The sequence below is a fragment of the Oryx dammah genome, unplaced genomic scaffold (assembly GCF_014754425.2).
Source record: "Oryx dammah isolate SB20612 unplaced genomic scaffold, SCBI_Odam_1.1 HiC_scaffold_13, whole genome shotgun sequence".
NCBI lineage: Eukaryota > Metazoa > Chordata > Mammalia > Artiodactyla > Bovidae > Oryx > Oryx dammah.
The window spans coordinates 14,103,935-14,126,367 of NW_024070197.1; the positions used below are offsets into that span (position 1 = coordinate 14,103,935).

The following is a 22,433-nucleotide window of genomic DNA, read 5'->3' on the forward strand; positions in this document are numbered from 1 at the left end:
CACACTCCGTCACACACCAGCTTATCACCTCCCACACATCCCAGAGGACCCCATCAAAACAAGCCCAGAGACTCACAAACACACAGCAAGGAAAACACACGGAACACACACACACACTGCACACCCCATCACACCACAACAGAATCACACAGGCATGAAATGCCATGCAGAGGAACACACACCTTTAAAACACCACCTCACAGACACACATGTCATAACCGGCCTTAAACCGTCTCTCACAGGACCAGTAAACATTTCACCCATGGGCCCATGAACCAGTACACATCCACACTCAGCAGCATCACACAGACACAGGCCTCACACTGCCCCAGACCCCACTTGAACCTTTGTGGGCTCTGCTGTGTAGTCACACAACATCACACACGCTCCTCCCCAATGTATCTGGGCACAAGCAAAGACCCTCCATGCCAAACTGCCAAAGTATTGCTAATTGTGAATGACAGACAAAGGGTGCACTCGGACTCATGCACGGCACAATGATTCACAGACACAGATCACACAACACCATCCCACACACCTCACACACTACACTCATCATGTAATGCAGTGCTCTCCTATACAGTTGTATTGTAGCTGCAAACACCCCCAAGGCCCACACCCCCACGCCGTGCACATCCCAGCTTGGTGTATATTGATACACACACACAGACGCACAGCTGGCACTCACACCCCAGGCCTGCCACAATACACACGACACCCCATCGGCCACCCACTGGAGCCTGAGGAGTTACAGCCTCCCACCCATACCTCTCTGCTCTATGAGGAACACTCCCAGACTCTGTGGGGATGGCAGAAAGGGCAGGGAGCAGGCAAGAGCCTGTCTCTGTAGCTTTTTCAGAATGTGGGTATCCTCCCACCTATGGAAGTTGAGATGTGGGAGACAGGCAAGGGGCATGAAGGTTAAGGACCAGGTCACTGATATGTATGAAACACTGAAGGCTGGAGTGAGACACACAAAAATGGGAGATTCAAAATCACAGAACCACAAGGACAGGGAGACTGGGCCAGAGAGTAAAAGGCGGCAGGCAGGTGGGCTCCTTCCTTCCTCCAGCACCCAGAGCCTCAGCCCAATCCTGTACTCTGACCCGTCCCCATCCTTCCCTGCTGTCCTTTGTTGCCATAGTAACAGGGAGGCAGCGAATGCAGCAAAGGAGGCTGGGCTTACAGATCTGGCCTGTCTCCATGGAGACTGGGGGGGGGGGCACATCTTCTAGCCCTGGTAGTTGGCCCCTCTGCGGAACTCTGTCCCCTTCCAAGAGGAGGATGGGAGAGAAGGAGGGAGGCTCTGTCAACATACTATCTTTTTCCTCTCCACCTTATCCTGCAGGGATGAGCCTGGACCATGGCAGAGAGATTGGGGGGATGGAGAAGCCTGGGGGGTTTCAGGATCCCAGGAGATTTCTGGCCTTCTCTCCTCCTGCTCACCAGCTGGGCTGGGGGAGACTGCACCCCAGACAGGCTCCTGTCCCCCCTCATGCACGCCCTCCTCAGTCTGGGGAGACTGATGACTGTGCATAGTGTTCCCAGCGTGAGGCTTTGCGGAAGTTGGGTGGGGGAGGAGGAAGATTTACGAAGGTCACAGGGATGGATGGGGACAAGGGAACTCGGCAAGAGAGATGGAAGGAGAGACTAAGCGGAGGAATGGACACATAGAGTTCAAAACCAGAGAGATGCAAATAGGAAAGGAAAAACAGAAAGACAGACAAAGACAGACAGACTGGCAAAGACAGAAATGAGGAAACAGATGGAGGAGACAGATCAACTACATTACTTAGTGAAGATGACAGAGAGACACGGGGCCACAGAGAGCCAGGCAGACATGTTTGGCAAACTGGGGAGACAGAGATAAGACTGATGAGACAGAGCAGAAATGGGGGTGGGGGAGACTCAGAAGTGGGAGACCTGATGCTTGGCATTGGGACAGAGAATGGGAGAGACCACAAATGTCTGCAGCCAGATTCTATCACCTTGACGGACTGACATTCCCGCTCAAGGGCAGAGACATTGATTAGTCTCTGAGATGTGGAAACAAGAAACATCCTGAGACACAAGCTCGCCCCCACACCCGCCTCTAAAGGGCACACATGTGGCAAGTGTCTGAGACACGGAAAAGGCCAGGTTGAGACGGAGTGCTGCGTGACAGGCGGGGTCCCCCGGATGTAGCGTGCCCAAGCACTGCGAGGGCTGGCAGGTCCTGTCGGGGAGACAGGGCGATGCCGCGCGCCAGGCCGGTGCTGAACGGACAGCTCCCGAGCTCTGGGCCGCCTGCCCGAGGGGCGGGGCCCAGCCTCGCTCCTTTCCCTCGCTTGATCTCTAGCATTTCCACGGCTCGGCCCCGTAACGTCTACATCTAGTTTTCCAAGGCTTCTTGTTTCTCACCTATCTCTGCTCCACTTCAGTCTCTGCTTCTCTCAGCCCCAACAACCCCAAGTCTCTTAACCTGTTTTCTCTGTCTACCCCTCCTCTCTCCCATTCTGTCTCACCCTTCTCCCAACTCATTATGGCTTGTCTCCCTGCGTCTTCCTCTTTGGCCTATTTCCCCATCCCTCTCTGCTCCCCTCCGTGGTCTCTCCCTATCGTTACTCCATTTGTCTCTTCCTCATTCCTGTCCCATCTCTTTCTCTCCACCTCTCCATATCTCCCCTTTCCAACTCGGCCTCGTTTTGGCTCTGGCTGTGTGACCTTCACTCGTCCTTTCTCAGCGGCAGTTTCCACAGAAACCTCCAGCGGGGCGGGGGAGGGCGGGTACAGAAAGCAGACCCACCCTTTTCCCTGCTCCACCGGCCCTTCGGCCTCCCCCCGCCCCCCCCCCGCACCTCCCCCTCCACCGGGATTTCTCACTTCCTCTCTTGGGGGCTGGGGAGTTACGTTTTCAGCAGAAACACAGGGTCAGGGACACAGACAACTGAAGGTGGTCTCAGGGAAGTACACACATGCACACGATTACAAAGCCAACAAATCACCCTGGCCCAGGCACACACCTGTCCCCGTCGGGCCAGCCGGGGCACCACCACGCTGAACTGTTCACTCGCCCTCCCCTCCCCCAGCCCCATCTGCTTTCTGTCATTCTATGTCTCCTTTTCCTGGTGTCTCCGCCTCTCCAGATCCCTGCATCTCTCCATCTGTCTTAGGGAGAGCTGCCTCCTTCTGTCCTGGGAGAAGGTCAGTGGAGAAGGGCCAGCTGCCCGGACCTGCTGTCTGAGGGCAGGGAGGAGACTCGAGAGAGTGAAGGGGTGACCATCCAGTCTGTGGTTAAGCAGACTCCCTGGGGGGTGGGGAGGGGAAGCCCAAGCCTTTGGTGCCCTCACACCTCCAGGAAATGAGACCCGCGTATCCCCAGCTTTGGGGTTTTGTTCTTTTTTTTATTCCAACAGGGACTGGGCTGTGGCAGGGGGAGGGATGGAGGCCCAACTGACCCTCTCCCTGTGGGGGTCTCATAGAAATTCGGAGGTTTCTCCCCAAAAAAAAGAGAGAAAGAGAAGAGTCGAGGGGCGCCAGGGGACACCCATCTGCCCAGAGGCTTCCCACTTCTCCAGAAGTGGGGAGGGCTGCGTCAAGTCTTGGGGAGCCTGAGCAGTCCCAGGAAAGTGTTCTCCCCGCGGACTGCTTTCCGCTTCCGGGAACGACCCCTGCAGTCCCGGCCCCCGGAGTTCTCGGTCCCTGCGCTCCTCTTTGTCCGCAGTCGGGGGCGAAGTGCGGGCGTCCGCGGCTCCCTCCGCCGAGTCCACTAGGGGGCGCAGGCGGGCTCTGGAGCCGAGCCTCGGACTTCACCCGGAACCGAAGGCAAAATCGCGGCGTCCGGCGCGCGGCGGGCGCAAGTCCCGTCCCTCGCCCACTGGGGAAGGGAGGGCGACCGGGGCCTGGGGCGGGCCCGGCCCCTGCGTCAGTCCGGGCGCCCGCCCCTGGTCACTCGTGCTCGGCCAGCTCGCGGGGGCCGGCGGGGCGGGGCCGGGGCGGGCTGGTGGCTTCGGCAGGGGCGCCCAGGCCCCGCGGGGGCGCGCCGGCCCCGGACGCCCGCAGCGCCTGGATGCGCCGGCACTCCTGGCAGACGCGCACGTGGGTACAGGGCGTGGGGGCGGGGGGCCGGGCCCCGCCTGGCGGCCCGGGATCGTCCAGGAGACGCTGGGGGCCCCCGTGCGCGCTGCCCGCATCCGCGCCAGCAGAGTAGAGCTTGCCGTTGCTAAGGCGCATCTCACGGACGGCGCGCAGCGAGAGCAGGGCCCGGCTGGGGCCGCCGGGCCGCCGGCGCCGGCGGGAACGCGACGTCTTGCGGCAGGACACGGCGTGGCGCAGCTCCTGCAGCATCTCCTGGCACACCGACACCTGGGGGCGGCGCGGGGCGGCGGTCACGGTCTGCGCCCTCCCTGCCGCGCGCCTCCTCCCTCTCTGCCCCCTGGTCCTCCAGGCCACGCTCTTCACATCCTCCTGCTCTCCCCGCCCTACCGCTGTGTTCACCTCTCTTCCTCTTTCCCACCTGCGCTCTCGCCCTCTCCCTTCCTTCCATCCTCTCCTCACTTCCTGGTCTCTTCCCTCGCAGGTCCCTTTTCTCCGCGTGCTCTTCCTTCTCGCCTCTCAACTCCTGTCTGTCCTCCACTTCTCTCTCCCGTCTTCCTCATTCTCTGGATTTATTCTTAAATCGGCCCTTCACCTCCGAGCCATGCTCCTCTCTTCCTACTATCCCGCCTCTTGTCTTTTCACTGTGAACTTTCTAACTGCTTCTAGTCCTTCCCTCCTACTTGTTCTCCATCCTGTCACTGATTCCTGTGCTCAGTACTGACCGCCTACTGGTGGCTCAGATGGTAAAGAATCTGCCTGCATAGCAGGAGACACAGGTTTGATCCCTGCGTGGGGAAGATCCCTGGGGAAGGCAATGGCTACTTACTCCAGTACTCTTGCCTAGAAAATCCCACGGACAGAGGAACCTGGAGAGCTACAGCCCATGGGGTCGCAAAGAGTAGGACACAACTGAGTGACTAACACTTTCACAACATACTGGCAGACCACCTACAGTGTCCCAGGCACTGTCTTGGAGCATTAGGGCCACATCGAGAACAGGTGGAAGGCCCTGCCCTCCTGGAGGTTATATGCCAGCATACAGAGACAAAACCTAAAGACATAGTATGTTCGATGGTGATGAGTGCTTTGGAGAAAAATTAAATTCGGAAAAGAGATAGGGGTGTGGGTGGGGAGCAAGGTTGAATGTTGAGATGAGACCTTAGGGGAGACTCGTTGAGAAAAGGGCCTGCAAGTAGACAAAGGCAGGGCGGGATGCTCTGCAGGGGACCCGGCAGGAGGGAGGGCAGACAGTTCAGCTGGATACAGGTGTGGAGCTGCTGGAAGGGTGGTTGGGGTGGGTAGGCCAGGGGGCATGGGAGGAGATGAGGTCATAGGAGCAATTCTGGCTGGCTTGTTTAAGGCCCAGAGTCCACTGTAAGCATTTGGCTTTTCAGTTCAGTTCAGTTCAGTCGCTCAGTCGTGTCCGACTCTTTGCGACCCCATGAATCACAGCACACCAGGCCTCCTTGTCCATCACCAACTCCCGGAGTTCACTCAGACTCACACCCATCGAGTCAGTAATGCCATCCAGCCATCTCATCCTCTGTCGTCCCCTTTTCCTCCTGCCCCCAATCCCTCCCAGCATCAGTCTTTTCCAAAGTCAACTCTTCACATGAGGTGGCCAAAGTATTGGAGTTTCAGCTTTAGCATCATTCCCTCCAAGAAATCCCTTCTGATCTCCTTCAGAATGGACTGGTTGGATCTCCTTGCAGTCCAAGGGACTCTCAAGAGTCTTCTCCAACACCACAGTTCAAAAGCATCAATTCTTCGGCGCTCAGCCTTCTTCACAGTCCAACTCTCACATCCATACATGACCACAGGAAAAACCACAGCCTTGATTAGATGGACCTTAGTCGGCAAAGTAATATTTCTGCTTTTGAATATACTATCTAGGTTGGTCATAACTTTTCTTCCAAGGAGTAAGCGTCTTTTAATTTCATGGCTGCAGTCACCATCTGCAGTGATTTTGGAGCCCCCAAAAATAAAGTCTGACACTGTTTCTACTGTTTCCCCATCTATTTCCCATGAAGTGATGGGACTGGATGCCATGATCTTCATTTTCTGAATGTTGAGCTTTAGGCCTCTGAGTCAGATGAGCCAACTCACTGGAAAAGACCCTGATGCTGGGAAAGATTGAAGGCAGAAGGGGACGACAGAGGACGAGATGGTTGGATGGCATCACTGACTCAACGGACATGAGTTTGAGCAAGCTCCAGGAGATGGTGAAGGATAGGCAAGCCTGGCGTGGTGCAGTCCATAGGGTCCCAAAGAGTCGGACACAACTGAGCGCCTGAACAACAACTGAGGCAGAAGAGTTTTAGATATAGGACTGCTGTGCTTCAGATCACTCTGAAGCTGTGCTGAGAAGACTGTAGGGAGGCCAAGGGCAAGAGCAGAGAGCCCCCTAGGAAACCACTCTGATCACCAGGCAAGAGATGGCAGTGCCTGGACCAGTGTGGTGGTGGCCAAGGAGGTGAGAAGAATTTGAATTCTGGGTGTGTTTCAAAGGTGGAGCCCACAGTTTTTGCTGAGATCAGGTAGAGGGTGTGAGGAAGAGGGAGGGGTGAAGGGTGACTCCACATATTTTGGCCCTAGCAACTGGAATGACAGTGTTGCCTGACGGGTGGGCAGAGCTCCGTGTTGGCCATATGACGTCATGCACCGCCTGGTGGACATCCACGTGGAGGTGCAGAGTACAGGGAGCTGAATTTACAAACCGTGGGTTCAGGGAGAGGTCCCTGGAAGGGATACACACCTGGGGGTTATGGTAGTCAGCCTCCAAGATCCTGCCCCCAGGATGTTCACACCCTTGTGTAATCCCCTTTGCCTGTGTAGGAGAGTCACTGTGTGATCCACAGAATAAGGCTAGGTCGGCTGACATTTCAGCTCTCTCTTGGATCCCTTGCTCTGGGACAAGTCGGCTGCCACGGCCTGAGGACACTCAAGCAGCCCTATGGAGAAGTCTCTGAGTGAGGAACTGAGGCCTCCTGCCTGCTGCCATGTCAATGAGTGTATTTTTATTCTATCTCAGGATGTTTTGACATCTTAAACATCTTGCTAGCCAGGGAGAGACCACCCTCCCAGAGCTAGCCGATTCTTAGGGACAGCGAAGGGTTGGGAACCTGCCTTTCATACGAAAACCCAACCAGTTCTGAATCTATACTCCCTCTTTATCTGACTCACACACCAAACCCTAAAACAACCCAGGGCAGGTACCAGCCAAGTAGAGACGACCCCTCTAGCCCACAGCCTGCTAACAGCGTTCACATCAGTTCAGTTCAGTTGCTCAGCTGTGTCCGACTCTTTGCAACCCCATGAATCGCAGCACACCAGGCCTCCCTGTTCATCACCAACTCCCGGAGTTCACTCAAACTCACGCCCATTGAGTCAGTGATGCCATCCAGCCATCTCATCCTCTGTCGTCCCCTTCTCCTCCTGCCCCCAATCCCTCCCAGCATCAGAGTCTTTTCCAATGAGTCAACTCTTCGCATGAGGTGGCCAAAGTACTGGAGCTTCATCTTTAGCATCATTCCCTCCAAAGAAATCCCTTCTGATCTCCTTCAGAATGGACTGGTTGGATCTCCTTGCAGTCCAAGGGACTCTCAAGAGTCTTCTCCAACACCACAGTTCAAACGCATCAATTCTTCAGCACTCAGCTTTCTTCACAGTCCAACTCTCACATCCATACATGACCACAGGAAAAACCACAGCCTTGACTAGATGGACCTTAGTCGGCAAAGTAATGTTTCTGCTTTTGTATATGCTATCTAGGTTGGTCATAACTTTTCTTCCAAGGAATAAGCGTCTTTTAATTTCATGGTTGCAGTCATCATCTGCAGTGATTTTGGAGCCCCCCAAAATAAAGTCTGACACTGTTTCCACTGTTTCCCCATCTATTTCCCATGAAGTGATGGCGTTCACATGGCCGAGTACTAAGCCATTTCCCCACGTGCCTTGCCTTTCCCAATGAAGCCTCTGCCCTAGGTTTCTCTCTCCCTTCTGCTTCCTGACCAAAGCTGGTGCATTCCTTGTGGCCCTAGTGGCGTTGGTGATGGGGGGAGCATGGGCTTCTGTTAGGTGATGTAAGTACTAAATTCTTCTTTCCCTGGCACTGGCATCTCGTGTCATCACCCAGGCACTCTCATAAATTAAAACCCCAAGTACACCCTGAGACAGGGAGCCACCCTGGAAGTAGATCCTCTAGCCGCAGTGGGGCCTCTGTGCGTGTGTGCCAAGTTGCTTCAGTCGTGTCCGACTCTGTGTGACCCTATGGACTGTAGCTGCCAGGCTCTTCTGTTCATGGGATTCTCCAGGCAAGAATACTGGAGTGGGTTGCCATGCCCCCTCCTCCAGGGGATCTTCCTGACCCAGGAATCGAACCCACATCTCTTACATATCCTGGATTGGCAGGCAGGTTCTTTACCACTAGCGCCACCTGGGAAGCCCCCAGACAACAGCAACTCCCCATGACATCATGCACGTGACCTTAGCAGAGACGCTGAGCTGCCAGGACCACCCAGCTAAGCTGCTCCCAGATTCCTGACGTATGCAAACTATGAACTGCTATCTGTTGTTGGAAGTTGCTAAAATGGGGGATAGCTTGTTACGTGGCACAAGATGAATAATGCAGGAGTCATCAGCATACAGTCTTGCAAACCATTTGGCTAGAAGAGATCACCGAGGGAGGGGAGGAAGAGAAGAGAAGTCCTAGGCCCGAGCCCTAGGGCCTCCCAACGAGAATGTCAGAGAGGTAGGAGGAAGATGACACAGGAGCAGGGACCAGAGAGGGCTGAGGAGATGGTGACCGGCTGTGTGGGAGCCCTGGGCTACCTCACCGTGATGAGGCTGGAGACTCAGGCACTGGATTTCAGATGTGAAGGTCATGGATGGCGAGACTGGCTTCAGCAGAGGGGCGGGGACAGAAGGTGGATGGGAGTGTGTCCAAGAATGAATGGAAGGACAGAAACTAGAAACACCCTGTCAAGGCTGCCGCAGAAGGGGAGGAATGGGCTGGTGACCAGGAGGGGAATCTGGGTCGAGAGAGAGGATTCCTTGAAGACGGGAGAAACGATAGTGAATCTGCCAGCCACCGGCTTGATCCAACAGAGAGGAAAACTGATGGTGCCGGAGGGAAGGAAGGCTGAGGAATGTCCTTGGGAAGGCGAGAGGGTACTGGGGACAGGTGGAGTGTCCGCGAGGAGGAGTGTGGATGCGCATTTGGAATAACTAACGGGGCGAGTGGGGAAGGCAGGCGGGTGGCGGGATGTGGAGGTGAGGGCTGGCAGGCTCTCAGACTCCTCTGCTTTTCTCAGGCGAGCAGAAGCAAGGTCAAGGGCTCACAGCAGGAGGGGGAGGAGGGGCTGGAGGCTGGCAGAGGGAAGGTGGGAATTGCGGAGGAGGAGCGAGGGGGCGGGCCGCGGGGTTATGATGGAGTGTGGGTGGGCAGCTGGCGCCGGCACAGGGCTGAGAGCCACCAGCACGCCTGCTCCCTTGCTGCCGCATACAGCTGCATTCTCCTTGCCCCACTGTCTCTCCTGCTATTTCTTCCTTATCCACCACCTCGTCCTCTCCCCGAGCCTTCCCTCGGTGCCCCTCCTCACTCCTTTCCCGCATCCTCACCGCTGCCTGCGCCCTCTTCCTGCTCTATCCTTCCTCACGTCCGTGGACCCTCTCTCTCCTCTTCCTTCTGCCCTCGCCTCTTTTTTTAAAATTTGGCTGCCCTGCAGCTTGTGGGATCTTAGTTCCCCGACCAGGGATTGAACCAGGACCCTCTGCCTTGAGACCACCAAGTCCTAACCACTGGACCACCAGCGAAATCCCTGCTCTCACGTCTTTGTGGAGCTCTGGGACCCCTGGAGGATCGTCTCTTCCCTCCCTGGCTCCCACCCCTTTCCCCGCATTCCTCCAGGAATGGCCCCCAATACCACAGTCGTCACAAGCCCCCACCACCGCCGGGGTCCCACTTCTCCCCTCACGCCCTTCATCAGCTTCCTTACCTCTTCCGACTCTGCCGACCTCCGCGTGGACCATATGAACTCCATGACTGCCACGAAGACAGCGATGATGAGGCCACAGATGAGCACGACAAAAATGCCCCCGATGTTCTCCATGCCCAAGCCTGGGGTGGAGGGGGAGAGCCAGGGGTCGGGCCTTGCGGGCGGGGGAGGAGCGGGCCAGTGAGGGGCCTCCGGGAAGGGCAGGGCACATGGGGGCAGCTGACCTTTGGCTCGGTGGTCCTCCTCCTTGGGGCAGCGGCCCCCCTCCCACCACTTGCGCTTCAGGATCTCCAGCCGATTGTTCTCCTGAAGCTGAAGGATGGCCAGCGTGATCTCATCCCGGAACGGGGAGCCTGGACCAGGCACACAGCAGGGGCAGGTCATCGGGACCCTGGAGCCCTGCCCCCCAAGGCCCTCCTCTCCTCCCGGTTCTGCCGTGTGCCCAGCATCTTCCCTGTCCACCCTCTGTCCGACTACTGCTCACCAGCCCCCCTTAACCACCCTTGGGCCAAGCCCCCAACCGGTCACATCTGTCACCATTTCCCCCTCCTTGGACAGCAAGGAGATCAAACCAGTCAATCCTAAAGGAAATCAACCCTGAATAGTCATTGGAAAAACTGGTGCTGAAGCTGAAGCTCCAATGCTTTGGCCACCTGATGCAAAGAGCTGACTCATTGGAAAAGACCCCTGATGTTGAGAAAGACTGAAGGCAGGAGGAGAAGAGGGGTACAGAGGATGAGATGGTTGGATGGCATCATCATCCCAATGGACGGGAGTCTGAGCAGACTCCGGGAGATAGTGAAGGACAGTGAAGCCTGGCGTGCTGCAGTCCATGGGACTGCAAAGAGTCAGACACAACTGAGCGACTGAACACCACCACTGCCTTCCTTGTGGCCCCTCCCTCACTCCTCACTGAAGCTCTTCGCAACACAGCAGCCAGAGAGACAATTTCAGAAACACAGCCATAGATCACACCTCTCTGGTGCTTAAAACTCTCCAGTGACTTCTGTTTGCAGCTAGAAAAAAAATGTTCACAGGTTCAACAAGATCCTGCAGTCACTGGCCCTGCCACCTGGGGCTCCCTTAGGACCTTGGCTTCTGCCTGGAGTGTTCGCTTCCTTACTTCACCCATGGTGCAGCTCACATGGTGCCTCAGAAAGGTCTTTGCTAACTCTGTTTAAAATGCCAGGGACTTCCCCAGCAGTCCTGTGGTTAGGGGTCTGTGCTTTCACTATGGGGGGCCTGGGTTCAATCCCTGGTTGGTAAACTAAGATATGAAGCAGCTAGCTCCCTGCTGTGGCCTCTGAGTACCCAGCACAGTCCTGGCACACAGTAGGGCGTCAGACCTGCCACATGAATGAGTCCCCAGCCACACCTCTCTTCTGTCAGACCTGGACCACCTCTCTCTTCCCTGCCCTCAGATCCTTCCCTTAAACTATCCTTGGGTCCCACCCACATCCTACCCTGTACTAATTATGGTCATTCTTTTTTAAAAAATATTTTTTTCGTGGACCACTTTTAAGGTCTTTATTGAATCTGTTACAATATTGCTTCAGTTTTATGTTGCGGTTTTTTGACTGTAAGGCATCTTAGCTTCCCGACCAGGGATCAAACCTGCGCCCCCCTGCACTGAAAGGTGGAGTCTTTACCGCTGGACCACCAGAGGAGTCCTCACTGGGATGATTCTTGAGCATCTCCCAGGTGCCAGAAACTAGGGCTAGTGTGGTGATGGGTATTTAGCAGACACCTACTGTGTGCTAGACCCTTGGTCTACAGAAATGTATTCAGGTCTCACAGTGATCCTGTGAGGCACGTACTGTGGCTGTTCAGTTGCTAAGTTGTGTCCGACCCTTTGGGACCCCATGGACTGTAATCACCAGGCACCCCCATCCAAGGGGTTTTCCCGGCAAGAATACTGGAGTGGGTTGCCATTCCTTCTCCAGGGCATCTTCCCCACTCAGGGGCTGAACCCGCATCTCCTGAGTTGGCAGGTGGATTCTTTACCACTGAGCCACCAGGGAAGCCCGAGGTAGGTATTACCACCCTCGTTATCTGAAGGAGGCAGATGACATTGTCGCCTGAGTCAGGGAGGAAGCTGGGATTGCAATCCAGGTTGGTGTGACTCCGGATCCTGTCTCTCAGAGCACCAGGCGCCACAGTTTCCCCGATAACAGCACTGACCCTACTGCAAAGCTGCTAAAATTTGGGCTCGTTTGTTATGCAGTCACAGGGAAGTGGTGCAGCAATCATCAGAACAGAGGTAGGTTTAAAAGCCAAAACTGGGTGACAAAATAGGTGGTGAGTTTCCAGCACCAGCCCTGGAAAAACACGTCCAGGTCTCCCTGGCAGATCCATCCATCATTCTTCCTCCCTTCCACCCATCCAACAACATCCACTGTCATTTCCTGAGCACCTGCACTGAGCCAGGCTGTGGGTTTGGTGCAGAGAATGTGAAGTCAGCAAAACCATGCCCTCCCCCTGGGGGGCCCCTGGGGCCAATGGGAGAAGGTGGCGAGCCTCACAGGGTTCTCCCAGCCGCCCTGCAGGGCTGGAGTGGATGGCTTCTAGGCCTGTGTATCTGGGTGGAGGGGGCAGAGGCTCAGGGAGGTGGCGACACCTGCCCAAGGCCACACAGGCAGGAAGCCACACACAGCACACCCAGCCTGCTCAGGGAGGGTCTAGCCCACCGCGTGGCCTGCTCACACGGCTTGGTTCCGGCTGCCCGGGGCCCCAGGGCCGCCATACCCAGCGGCATGCCGATGCCGTAGCCCTTGGTGTCGAGGAGGCCCCCGATCTGGGTGAGGTTGCAGTTGAGGCGCCGGTGGTACTCGTTCATGGTGGACTCGAGCAGGAAGGCGTAGCGGGAGTTGAGGACGCGGGCGATGCCCTCCTCCGTGCTCTTGACAAACACGCTGGGCTGCTTGGACTGCATGTAGTTCCACATCCGCTGGTACGTCTGGTACCGTGAATTCTGGGCCAGGGGAGCGTGGGGGGCACGGGTGAGGGTCTTTCCACTCCCGCCTTTCCCCGTGCCCTCTGCCCTCCAGGAGGTCCCCCTCAAGCCGAGAGAGAGAGGAGACCAGAGGAAGGCAGAGCCAAGGACAGAGAGAGACGAGACAGACAGACTGCTCAAGGCCAGGTCCAAACCTTCCCCACACCCACCAGCCCAGCGAGGACCCCGAGGACTGAAGGCTTGGGAAGGAGGGGGCATGACCTGTTTTCTAACCCTTTTTCTCTCTCCCACCCTTGGGTCTTGGCACAGCTTAATGCTCAGCCGTCTTCCCAGTGTTCCCAGGGTATATCCAGAGAAGCAGAGGCTCCACCCCCATTATCTCTCCTGGGCCCAGCCTGTTCCAGGGAGACCTCCAATCCAGGCCAAACAGGACAGCTTTCCTCCTCCAGGCCCTGCGGGGACCTTCTGAGGAATGCCCTGCCCTACCCTAAGCTGCTGTGCATGGCGGTGACCCCGACCCCAAGCCAGGGTGGCGCCGGGGGCCCCACCTGAAAGAAGGTCATGGTGGAGCCGGCGTGGATGGTGCCGTACTCGATGTTGGTCTGGTCTGCCAGGTCATCGGCCGACTCCACGGGCACCTCCATGCGCTGCACGGTGAGGAAGGCGGCCAGGTTGGCCGTGTAGGAGGAGATGATGATCAAGGTGAAGGCCCACCTGAGGGGTGGGAGGGGTGAGCTACGGGCTGGAGCCATCCCTGCCACTTTGCCCCTGTGGCCATGCACCCCCTTGGTGGTGCCCCCCTCAGTGACCCCAGCATCTAGAAGGCTGACTGCTGACTGGGATAATGGAATCTGGGATCACAGAATCCCATGGACAGAAGAGCCTGGCCGCCTACAGTCCAGGGCATCACAAAGAGTTGGGAGGGGCTGGGATCATAGAATCTGGAGTCCAGATCCCTGGGTTTACAGTTTTTAAAAGATTTTATTTATTTATTTGGCCGCACCAGGTCTTAGTTGAGCATGTGGGATCTAGTTCCCTGAGCAGGGATTGAACAAGGGTCCCCTCCATTGGGAGCACAGAGTTGAAGCCATTGGACCACCAGGAAAGTCCCTTCCCTGGGTTTAAGTATTATTTCCAGAGACTTCCTGGTAGCTCAGACAGTAAAGACTCCATCTGCAATGCAGAAGACCCGGATTTGATCCCAGGGTTGGGAAGATCCCCTGGAGGAGGGCATGGCAACGCACTCCAGTATTCTTTGCTGGAGAATCCCATGGACAGAGGAGCCTGGTGCCCTACAGTCCATGGTGTCACAAAGAGTTGGACACAACTGAGCAACTAACACTTTATTTCCAGTGACTTCCACTGTCAGAAACACAAGAGAATAAGATGGTCTGGAAATACCCTCTCACTGTGAACTACTAATAGAAAACTGGACAGGGTATAGGAAATGACCTTAGACAAAGGACAACAGGCATTACAGGCCCAGGATCCCTGAGGAAAGAGAAATCATGAAGTAAGACTTGCTTGCCATTACCCAGCTGGACTTAATTTATAGACGGCTGTGCCAGGAAGGAAAACCCAGAGTCTGGCAAACTCACTGAGCTGTAGAGATGGAGATCAGAGATCAAGAAGGCCAAGAGATGGCTGGCATTCATGAGACAGAATGCCCAAGAGGAAGAAGCAGAATGCTCAGAGTTCTAGTAATCTGCATAGCTTCTCTTTTGAATCTTTGGCTGAATGTCAGCCTGTGTATGCACTGGATAAAACTCCAAGGGGTCAGATAAGAACGTTCAAAGGGAGAACAATTTCCAGGGCTCATACAGGGATGAGAATCTTTTGAGCTCCTAACCAGAGTAGAGAGATTTCTTTGAATGCATAAGACATTCAAAGAGATAAAGGATAACATTAGAATTAGAGTTAAGTTAGCCCAAGAATATGTTATGCTAGACCTACCCTGCTGCTGCTAAGTCACTTCAGTCATGTCCGACTCTATGCGACCCCATAGATAGCAGCCCACCAAGCTCCCCCGTCCCTGGGATTCTCCAGGCAAGAACACTGGAGTGGGTTGCCATTTCCTTCTCCAATGCATGAAACTGAAAAGTGAAAGTGAAGTCGCTCAGTCGTGTCTGACTCTTAGCGACCCCATGGACTGCAGCCCACCAGGCTCCTCCATCCATGGGATTTTCCAGGCAAGATTACTGGAGTGGGGTGCCATTGCCTTCTCTGAGACCTACTCTAAAAGAACTTAAAAACAGGCCTGGAAAGACTCAAGAGAATCCACAAGTAACAGTCTTGCAGGGAAAAAACACAACAACAAACCCAGAGATTCTTTAATACATGCGACAATGTAAAGAACATAAAATCCACAATGTCTCGTCATCCAATAAAAAAAACCAGATACACAACGTGCAGGAAACGGACTTACAGCTAGGAAAGAAAGTTGCTCAATGGAAGCGGAACTAGAATTGGCAGAGATGAGGGAATTAGCAGCAAGGACATTAAGCAGCGAAGACATTCAGAATGATCAAGGATGTAAAGAAAAACATGAACACATTGCAGACAGAAATGGAAGAAAGGACTAGAAAGCTCTATATGAAATACACAGCATCAAAAAGGAAATTTTTACTGGAAGGATCTACACAGATTAGACACTGCACAGAAAAGAAAACAGATTTTACACCAAGTTTATAAAGTCTGAATTTTTTCTGAATGAATGCAACTAATTTTTATAAGTATATGCTAGGTTTTCTGAGCTTTCCAGGTGGCTCAGTGGTGAAGAATCCATCTGCAATGCAGGAGACATGGAGACTCAGGTTTGATCCCTGGGTCAGGAAGATCCCCTAGAGAAGGAAATGGCAACCCAGTCTAGTATTCCTGCCTGGGGAATCCCACAGACAGGGAAGTCTGGTGGGCTACAGTCCATGGGGACGAAAAAATATTAGCAATTAAACAACATCAAACAAATACCAATAATTATACTGCAGGTAACTGGTCTCAGCCTGGGGTTGGCAAACTATGGCCCACAGGCAAGATCTGACTTACTGTTTTTGTGCAGCCCACAGGCTAAGAATGGCTTTCACATTTTAAAATGCTTAAGAAGAAACTGAAGGAAGAGTAACAGCTCATGACACGCGACACATAAAATTCAAATTTCACTGTCAGTGTCCATAAAGTTTTATTGGGGGAATTCCCTGGCGATGCAGCGGTTAGGACTCTGAGCTTCCAATGTGGGGGGTAGGGCGTGGGATGGATCCCTGGTTGGGGAACTAAGATCCCACGTGCCCTGCTGTGCAGCCAAAAAAAAAGTTTAATTGGAACACAATCACACTCATTCAATCAAGGCTGCTTCTGTACCATAATCAGGGTTAAGTAGATGCAACAGATACCATATGACCAGCAAAGCCTGAAATATTTATAATTTGGCCCAATACTCAAAAAAGAAGTTTGCCAATCCCTGGTCCAAGGCCTAAGTACATGCTGTCTATAAGAAAACCACTTTAAATATAACAGTGTAGGTAAGCTGACAATGAAAGGATAGGGAAAAGATATACTATGAAACACTGCACTAAAAAAGTTGGGGATGGCCCTGGTTGGTCCAGTGGCTAAGACTCCATGATACAGTGATTGAACAGGGGGCCCTGGTTCAATCCCTGGTCAGGGAAATAGATCCCACACATTGCAACTAAGACGCAGTGCAGCCAAATAAATAAATACTTTTTTTAAAAAGCTGGGATGGCTATATGAATATCAAAAAAGGTAACCCCAAAACAAGGAATTTATCAGGAATAAAGAGGAAGTGAAAGTGAAAGTCACTTAGTCATGTCCGACTCTGAGACCCCATGGACTATATAGTCCATGGAATTCTCTAGGCCAGAATACTGTAGTAGGTAGCCTTTCCCTTCTCCAGGGGATCTTCCCAACCCAGAGACTGAACCCAGGTCTCCTGCATTGCAGGTGGGTTCTTTACCAACTGAGCTACATAATAGCAAAGGGGTCAATTCATCAAAAAGACACAACAGTCCCAAACATTGATGCACCTAATTACACGGCTTCCAAATTCATAAAGCAAAACCTGATAGAACTGAAAAGAGAAACATGAAATTTCTCCACAATTACAAGTGGTGATCTCAACACTCTCTTCTCAGTAACTGACAGAATCAGTAAACAGAAAGTCAGTAACCATATGAAGACAAGAGTAGCCTACTGGTCCTAGTTGCCATTTACAAAACATTGCACCCACCAACAGCAAAACACACATTCTATGCATGTGGATGTAGAATATTTACCAGGATAGACTCTACACTGAGTCATAAAACAAGTGTCAATAAATGACACAGGATTAAAATCCTACAGAGAATATTCACTGACCACAGTGGAAATAAAGTAGAAATCGAGGTCCCTGGAAAATCCCCAAATCCTGGCTCCGTCACTGATGAGCTGTGAGACCATGGATTCACCCGTGAGGTTAAGTATAATCGTAGGCCCCCATAGGAACTCCCTCACAGGCCAATGGTTAGGACTCCATGCTTTCAATGTCAAGCAGGTGGGTTCAATCCCTGGTGGAGGAACTAAGATCCCATAAGCCTCAGAGTGTGGCCAAAATAACAGTATTTATAATAATAGTAATAATGATGATAATAATTGTAGGTCGCTCCTCACAGGGCTGTTCTAAGAGTGAGTTACAACACAGACCAAGGGCCATGCACGTGTGTGCTTTCGTGGTCCTGTGACTCAGGACGGACTTGGGAAAAGAAGCACCCACTGGCCTGGCTCTAGACCCAAAGGCAGTCACCTGCCTTGGCCCGGCCCTCTGTCCTCCCACCAGGCAGATGAGAGGGGCTAGGCTCCCTGCCGAAGTACATATACAGATCTGCGGGGCCTGAAGACAGGAAAGATGCTGAGAGGTCCTTCCAGAGCACCCCCTCCTCCAGCAGATAATGAAGAAAAGGGCAGCTGTCCTCTGCTGAGCACGCATGCACACTCCTGTGCTGGGTGCTGGGATGCTGGTGGAGCGTAGGATAAACGGATGAATAATACGCCTTTTCCAAAAGCAACCCAAACTCAACTCATACAAAGATCCCCGGTCCCCCATAATCTTTCTGGAAGCCAAGTCTCTTCAAACCTACCCCACGGATCAATGCTGTCATTCACTCAAGACAAAACTATTCAGTGCCTGATACACCCCAGGCACCCCGAAACCCCAGGGACACCATGGCAGAGGGGCGGTGGCAATGGCGGGGGTGATGGGGCCATTCACCAAGACAGAACCTGGGGACCAATTTGGGAGTAAGGATGTGAGCTCCATTTTGGGCAAGCTGAGTTTGAGGGTGCCTCGTGGAGGGATCTGCAGTTGAGGACTTGGGAAGTATACAGAGTGGTGGTTCCTGGGCAGGGCGTGGGCCCAGGGTTGTTTGAGGAAAGTGCTTGGTGAGGTGTGGGGCACTCTGGTGACCAAAGTAATCGTGTGGGGTCCTGATGTCAGTGGGTGGGGACAGGTGTCGACCAGACAGCCCAGTCTAAACATGGAAAATCCTGTACTTGATTATCTGACTCTTAACTCTCTGATACATAAAAACCAGGGCTTCCCAGGTGGCGCTAGTGGTAAAGAATCTGCTTGCCAACACAGGAGACTCAGGTTCAGTCCTTGGGTCAGGAAGATCCCCTGGAGGCGGAAACGGCAACCCACCCCAGTGTTCCCGCCTGGAGAATCCCATGGACCGAGGAGCCTGGTGGGCGACAGTCCGTGGGGTTGCAAAGAGTCGGACATGACTGAGCATGCACGGACATAAAAACAGAAATATTTTTGGCATGGCTAGAATAGAAACCAACATTTCTAGAAAGGTACCTATTGTCCATGGGGTCACTAAGAGTCAGACATGACTGAGCGACTTCACTTTCACTTTTCACTTTTATGCATTGGAGAAGGAAATGGCAACCCACTCCAGTGTTCTTGCCTGGAGAATCCCAGGGACCGGGGAGGCTGGTGGGCTGCCGTCTATGGGGTCTATTAGAGTCAGACACGACTGAAGCGACTTAGCAACAACAACCTATTGTTTAGATTGAGGAACAAAGCTGGATGCTGTTTTGTTTGAAACCGTGCCAAGAACTGCTCACGATTTGGGGAAATCACGTCTCTGACAGCAGTCCTGCTTGTGGTATTTGAGTCACTATGTGAAGAAACTTGGACCGGCTGTGTTGATGAGTCTCACATTCATGGTGATTTGTATTTGTACAGATACACTTATCTGCCAATGATTTCAAAGCGTCATGCCTCAGGTATTGACATCATTCTATTAAACGGTCTGTCTTCTCATAATTGCAATGGTATCTACTACCTGTAGGTGTGGCCACCTGACTGCTGCAATCTGTCTTGGAGCACAGTCCCGCCCAAGCATTTAAGTATTGCTTTCCTACCGTTTCATCGTCAATCACTTCTCCTTTTCTCCTTTGTATTGAAATCAGGGCATTATATTGATTTGTTCTGAATCATGAGTGTAGGCTGATGTATTACCTTTGAATTTCATTAGGGCGGAAAAGAGATGTTACCACATATTTGTTGTAAAAACAGGGCACTGGGTTCCTTGGTGGCTAAGTGGTAAAGAATCTGCTTGCCAATGCAGAAGACACATGTTTGATCCCTGATCCGGGAAGATCCTACATGCTACAGAGCAACTGAGCCCGTGTACCACGACTATCGATCCTGCGCTCCAGAGCCTATGAACTGCGACTACTGAAGCCCAGGCACGCTAGGGCCCGTGCTCCGCCACTGGAGAGGCCACTGCAGTGCGAAGCCTGTGCACTCCAGCTCGAGAGCAGCCTCCACTCGCCACAACTAGAGGGAAGGCCATGCAGCAACGAAGAGCCGGCACAGCCACAAATAAATAATTTTTTTTTTAAAAGAAGGCATTGAAGGAGTTCCCTAGTGGTCCAGTGGTTAAGGGAGGCTTCCCAGGTGGCACCAGTGGTAAAGAACCCACCTGCCAATGCAGGAGGCTTAAGAGACATGGGTTCGATCCCTGGGTCGGGAAGATCCCCTGGAGAAGGGCATGGCAACCCACTCCAGTATTCTTGCCTGGAGAATCCCATGGACAGAGAAGCCTGCTGGGCTCGCAAAGGGTCAGACAAGACTGAAGTGACTTAGCATGTGCACAGGCTAGTGGTTAGGAGTCTGCATTTTCACTGCTGTGGCCTGCATTCAAGCGCTGGTCAGGGACTGAGATCCCACACACTGTGTGGAGTGGTCAAAATAAACAAGTAAATAGCGTTTTGTTTGTTTTTTAAAGAGCGCATTGAGTCTGTGAGCACTGAAGAGTCACTGGTGTGGAGTGAGAGAACAAGGGCCAAAGGAGCCCATGATGAAATGGGACAGAGGATCCAGAGGTCGTAGGGAACCAGGAAGACACAGCAGCCTAGGAGCAAAGGGTTTCTAGAAAGAGGATGGCTGACAGGGGGTGCTGGCCATATCAATAAAGGCGGCCATGTGACCCTGGTGGAGCGTGGGGAAGGGAGCAGAGCGAGACCCGAGGTTGGGGGGCTTTCTTTACCAGGAGGGCGTGACAAGAGGGTGACCTGGCCCGAGATGTGGACAACGGCAAAGGAGGTGTAAGGACTGATTTCAAGGGAGTGATGGGGAGCCCAGGAGGGACAGGGCTGGGGTCAGAGTGTGAACTCGGATATACTGATTTTCAAGGCAGAACTGGGGCCTCCCTGGCGGTCCAGTGGCTAAGACTCGGGGCTTCCAGTGCAGGGGGTTCAAGTTCAATCCCTGTTTGGGGAACTAAGATCCCACAGGCCACGGGGCATGGCCAAAAATAATAAAGAATCAAGGCAGAACTGTCCCAAATGAAGATGCGCTCTTGGGTGTGGCTGCAGGAGGCTGTGGCCCGGGTGGACATGAGATGAGGGGCCCAGGAGGTGGGCTCTGGGTGGGGGCAGCTGCTGCTGTTCCTGTGGCAACCAGGTCTCTGGGGCATAGAACACCCACCTGGGGAAGAGGGTCCCTGACTGAGGAGCAGAAGGGATGGCGACAGAGAGGTGGTCACTGGTCCCCCACCTGACTTGGGGACTCAGCCAGATTTGTCACGGCGCGTCCCTCCCTGCCCTTGCAGCCACCTCCTCACACAGGCCGCCCTCTCCTGCCTGGCTGAATGCGCCTCCCTCTCCTTGGCAGGCCTGCCTCTGTTTGCACCTCCCTCAGAGGTGCCTTTCCTAAGCATCTTCATTCTCCACTGTTCTTTTTCACTGCACCCTGTTGGGTTCTTCAGTAGCTCAGCTTATGTACATCTGATACATCATTACATTTAAAATGCTAATAAAATTCACTTCGGATGTGTGGTGGGCAGAAAAAAGCCTTGCCCCTAAGACATCTATATACACATCCCTGGAACTTGTATGTTCCTTCATAGAGTAAGAGGCTCTTTACAGGGGACTTCCCTAGTGGTCCAGTGGCTTAAGACTCTGCCCTCCCAGTGCAGGGGGCCCAGATTCGATCCTTGATCAAGAAGCTTGATTTCATACGCCGTAACTAGGATTTAGCATGCTGCAACTGAAGACCCAGCATGTCACAATGAAGATCAAAGATTCTGAGTGTCAGAACTAAAACCCAGTGCAGCCAAATAAATAATTTTTTTTTTCTTACAAAAAGTCTTTGAAGATAAAATTAAGTTAAGCATCCTGAGATTGGGAGATTGACCTGGAGTACCCAGGTGGGCCCATAGAATCACAGGGGTCCTTATAAGGGAAAGAAGGAGATCAGAGTCAGAGAGAGATTTGAAGATACTGTGCTGCTGGCTCTGAAGCTGGAGGCAGCGGCCACGAGCCCAGGAATACAGGAAGCTTCTAAAAGCTGGAAAAGGCAAAGAAATGGATTCTCCCCTAGAGCCTTCAGAATTGGCCCTGCCAACACCTTGACTTTAGCCCAGTGATATCTATCCTGCACTTCTGACTTCCAGAGCTATAAGAGAATAAACTTACATTGTTTTTAAACCACTAAGTTTATGGTAATTTGTTGCAACAGCAACAGAAAACGAAGGCAGGGTGTAACTCCTGAAATGATGCCAATTCCAAAATGTTTAAAAGAAATCATTGAGATTCAAAAGTTTCAAAGCCAGTGGGCCAAGCAAATTGCAAACAACTGCCAGATGGTAGGTAGTCCCACTTAGTTGAGAGAGAGAAAAACCTGCCACCATTATGGTTGGTCTTGAATGAACAAGTTTTGAATCAGACAATATCACTGGGATACATTCCTGGCATAAAATATGACCTCCTTGTGTTTATTTATCTGTTTACTTATTTATTCTCAACTCCTTTGCCTCTTAATTTTTCACCTGAGTACTTGGCACATGGAAAGGGCTCAGAAGCACTTTGTGCTGAATGACTATTGATGCATTGACTGTAACAGACGGGGA

The 22,433-nt window shown here is 53.0% G+C and overlaps 1 protein-coding gene across 2 annotated transcripts in view; it reads right to left on the reverse strand.

Moving 5' to 3' along the window:
* Window positions 1-3,927: 3,927 nt before the first annotated feature.
* GRIK5 (glutamate ionotropic receptor kainate type subunit 5) overlaps window positions 3,928-22,433 on the reverse strand; it is a 62,898-nt gene continuing 44,392 nt past the window's right edge. For both annotated transcript variants that reach the window (XM_040252662.1, XM_040252663.1), the window contains 5 exons: window positions 13,575-13,740; window positions 12,819-13,044; window positions 10,298-10,426; window positions 10,074-10,195; window positions 3,928-4,344 (listed from right to left, as the gene is read on the reverse strand). In XM_040252662.1, the coding sequence (XP_040108596.1) occupies window positions 3,928-4,344; window positions 10,074-10,195; window positions 10,298-10,426; window positions 12,819-13,044; window positions 13,575-13,740 (1,060 nt within the window). The remainder of the gene's footprint in view (window positions 4,345-10,073; window positions 10,196-10,297; window positions 10,427-12,818; window positions 13,045-13,574; window positions 13,741-22,433) is intronic.